The sequence below is a fragment of the Penaeus monodon genome, chromosome 37 (assembly GCF_015228065.2).
Source record: "Penaeus monodon isolate SGIC_2016 chromosome 37, NSTDA_Pmon_1, whole genome shotgun sequence".
Lineage (NCBI taxonomy): Eukaryota > Metazoa > Arthropoda > Malacostraca > Decapoda > Penaeidae > Penaeus > Penaeus monodon.
Window position 1 is genome coordinate 11,043,904 of NC_051422.1, and position 3,368 is coordinate 11,047,271.

Here is a 3,368-nt window from a genome sequence, read left to right on the forward strand (position 1 = left end):
TGGCAAATTCCTTGGCGTTATTTATAACTTCAAATTGTCCTGGTGATTGTGGATGCCATATCTACTATGCCTCTACCTCCCTCCTTGCTCATCTTGACACAATCCACCACTGTGCTCTTTGCATAGCTCCGCTCCTCACCAGGCGAGAGCCTGTACACTGAGTCAGGCATGCCATCTCTCCCTCAACGTCGTACCCTTCTCTCTCTCCGATGCTATATTTGATTCCATCAACTTTCCCTCACCAAACTAACTATCCCACGATCCCTGCTTCCTACCTTTGCTTCTCCACGTTTACCTATTCCTTTCTCCATTTGCATGGATACCCTCCTCTCCCATTCTCCCTTTCGCCATTTCCGACATCTTCCGTTTTCTGACCATTCCATTCCTCCATGGCTTATACCTTACACCCATATTTGCTCGTGTTTTCCCAGACCCATCAAAATCAGATACCCCCCTTCTCTTCTCACCCATTTCCATGACCAGGTTTCCATTTCCTCCAGTATTTATGTTTACACTGATGCTTCCAAATCTACTTCTGGTGCTGGTTTCACAGTAACCTTCCCAATTTTCAAATACCCTCTCCCTCCTGAATCCAATGTCCTACAGAACTGTATGCATTCCTTTTTGCCTAAAAACCCATATACTCACTCCCCTCTTCACCTTTCACTAATTTTACTGACTCCCATAACTCATAAACTCTTATAAAGTGTATGCACTCAACCAATCCCCTTGTCTGTAATATCCAGAACTGGTTGTTATACCTGTCCACACCATAAATCTATCAGATAGCTGGACACCAAGCCATGTTGAATCCCCGGCAATGAACAGGCAGATTCTCTTGCATGCTATGCCGCTATGTCCACATCACACCAACCACCTTTCTCATATATTCCAGCCACGGATTATTACCCCCACTTTAAGACCTTCTTGTATACCGAATGGCAATCTTTCTGGTCAAGTCTCCTCACACTAATAAATTACATACTGTAAAGCTATCAATCTCCTCCTGGTCAGCTCCATTCCATCAGAACAGACGTTGAGAAGCGGCTCTCGCCCGCTTACGTATTGACCACAAACATCAAACACACTCCTATCTGATGTCACGTTCTGATTCGACCCTGTGTTCCCTATGTAATGCCCCCCTTTCAGTTCCACACATTCTGTTCTGTCTCCGCTTTGATGCAGCCCATGCCTTTGCTTTCCCCCACCTATCCTCATTCACCGACCTCCCAACCTATCAGACATCCTTACAGAATCTCACACTTTCTGTTTTGACAACCTGTTCTCACATACATATCCTTCACTTGATCTAATCCCCCTTACCTAACCCTACCTTAACCCAAACGCTCATCAACTCTTTTACCCATCTTTAACCTTTTCAATATTAATCTAGATAGGTGATGTATGTCAAATAACTACTAACTCAACCGGCCTTCACTACCCTTTACCTTCTTATAGTACTACATGACCTTAGATGTCTAACACACTTCTTTTGCTTTTAACCATCAACTTCTTAATAACAAGTTTGGAATATTATCAGAGAGATGAACATTTAGCCCAAAAACACTTTAAATAAGTGATTACTCATTAAAGTGAGATGAAAGGGAGGCCAGATATGTAGAATGCCAATCCCGACAACACCCAAATTCCTTGCTCGTTGTTATCTCCGGCTTATGTCACGGAGACCGAGGCACAGTATGGGGGACCGCCCCTACCTTGGACCTCAGCCCACGCCTCAACTAATTTTGCATGGTCTTTTCTTCTCCCCTTTCCTTTTCTTCCTCCTCTTCCTCCCCTTCTATCCACTTAAACTAATCGTTAACCAATTCCCGCCACATTACTTTATCATAATGCTATATGATTTTTATTTGTTATGACCATTAACCATTCTGGAAATCCACAAACATCGCCTTATTGAACAAAAATCCTCCCTTACCTGGGGGCTTTGCCCCTAAGCCCCCACCCTTTCGCTATATTTTGATACGCCGCTAATTACCTTAGATGTTGACGTGGCTGAAAAATTTAAATAAATAAATAAATGCTTACTTCTTGGTCTCCAAAACGTGTCGATCCCTTTATTAAAAGAGTAATGATGTTAGAGTGAGGCTGCTCCTCTAAGGAGTGAGCCTTGGCAAGGCGCAGAGAGTCTGCCTTTCATACTATACAGTGTCTAAGGATGGCTATAAATCATGTATTTGACAATCGAAGGTGAAGAAAGGTAGTGTTACAACAATACATAGCTCTTGCAGAACGGGATAGACAACACAATATTGATGTCTTGTGTGGCAAGAAAATATGAATAAACAGGTAAAGCAATGATCATGCATATGGGTATGTGTAAGTGTGTGTGTGAAGATGCGTATGTGACAGACATGTAAGAGTAGGTAAATTATGTAAAATACAATAAGAGATACATTGAATGTCACGAGTATATATAATTTAGTGATATGATATAGATATAGCTGGGTTACATTCTTTGTCTCGAGCACATACTAACAGAACAGGTTCTTGGTGGCCCCCAAAGCCATGGATCTTGGTCCAAGAGACCTCTAGAGTCACAGGCTTTGCCTCACTGCTAAATGCATTGAGAGCCGCCACTAAGGTCTCCAAAGACTCTGATAAGATGTCAACATCATCACCAGAGTCCAGATTGGTGACTTTGATATTGCCCAGTGTTGTTCTGTATTGAATTTTTTTTTGTGATAGTTGTCCCCATAATCCAGTTTATGCACGTATTGTAAATAATTAGTGCAAGAACAAGCTCTTGTCTCCACCATGCCCCCACTATGCTGGACAGCAGTTTAGAACCAGTACCCAGGCGTTCTATTTATCTAATAATTCTTGCATTTTTAGAGTGCTTCACAATGCTCTGAGTTGAATGCTTTCTTGCTGTTAATGTAAATTATGAACAACCTAGTACCAAACTTTTGACAGCACTCTACAATGACTGGAAGCGCGAGGATTCGATTTATTGCCACAGTAAGTGGTTTCTGGTACGTGTCAGAAGGATGAGAGCGATCACTTTGCATAATAAATTGAGCAGTGTAAATCCACCTTAGTGATTGCTTGCAATCCCCTTTTCCCTGTCAGGGAGGTATGGCCATCCTCTCAGTAGGTCTAGGAGAACAGTACCAGACTGTCAGATAACAGCCAGGACAGTGTATAATCCACGAGGCATGAACCCACCACCAGACTTTAGCAGTTCAGCAGGGATGCCACAAATGCCTAACTTCCCTAACTTCTGTTAGGGTAGGAGGTAATTCGCTGGTGGGAAGATCTGGCGCAGAGATCACGCCATAACCCATGTCCATACAAACTGTCGGTTGCTGAACCTGGTACAACTGCTCAAACTACTCAGCTCAACGCTC

General features: G+C 42.9%; 1 protein-coding gene across 1 annotated transcript in view; it reads left to right on the forward strand.

The window, feature by feature from the left end:
- The first annotated feature begins 2,176 nt into the window (after window positions 1-2,176).
- Window positions 2,177-3,368, forward strand: part of LOC119596205 — a 14,607-nt gene continuing 13,415 nt past the window's right edge. Inside the window, exons 1-5 of the mRNA XM_037945378.1 lie at window positions 2,177-2,208; window positions 2,500-2,653; window positions 2,750-2,810; window positions 2,935-2,979; window positions 3,091-3,243. Coding sequence (XP_037801306.1) covers window positions 2,177-2,208; window positions 2,500-2,653; window positions 2,750-2,810; window positions 2,935-2,979; window positions 3,091-3,243 — 445 coding nt within the window. The remainder of the gene's footprint in view (window positions 2,209-2,499; window positions 2,654-2,749; window positions 2,811-2,934; window positions 2,980-3,090; window positions 3,244-3,368) is intronic.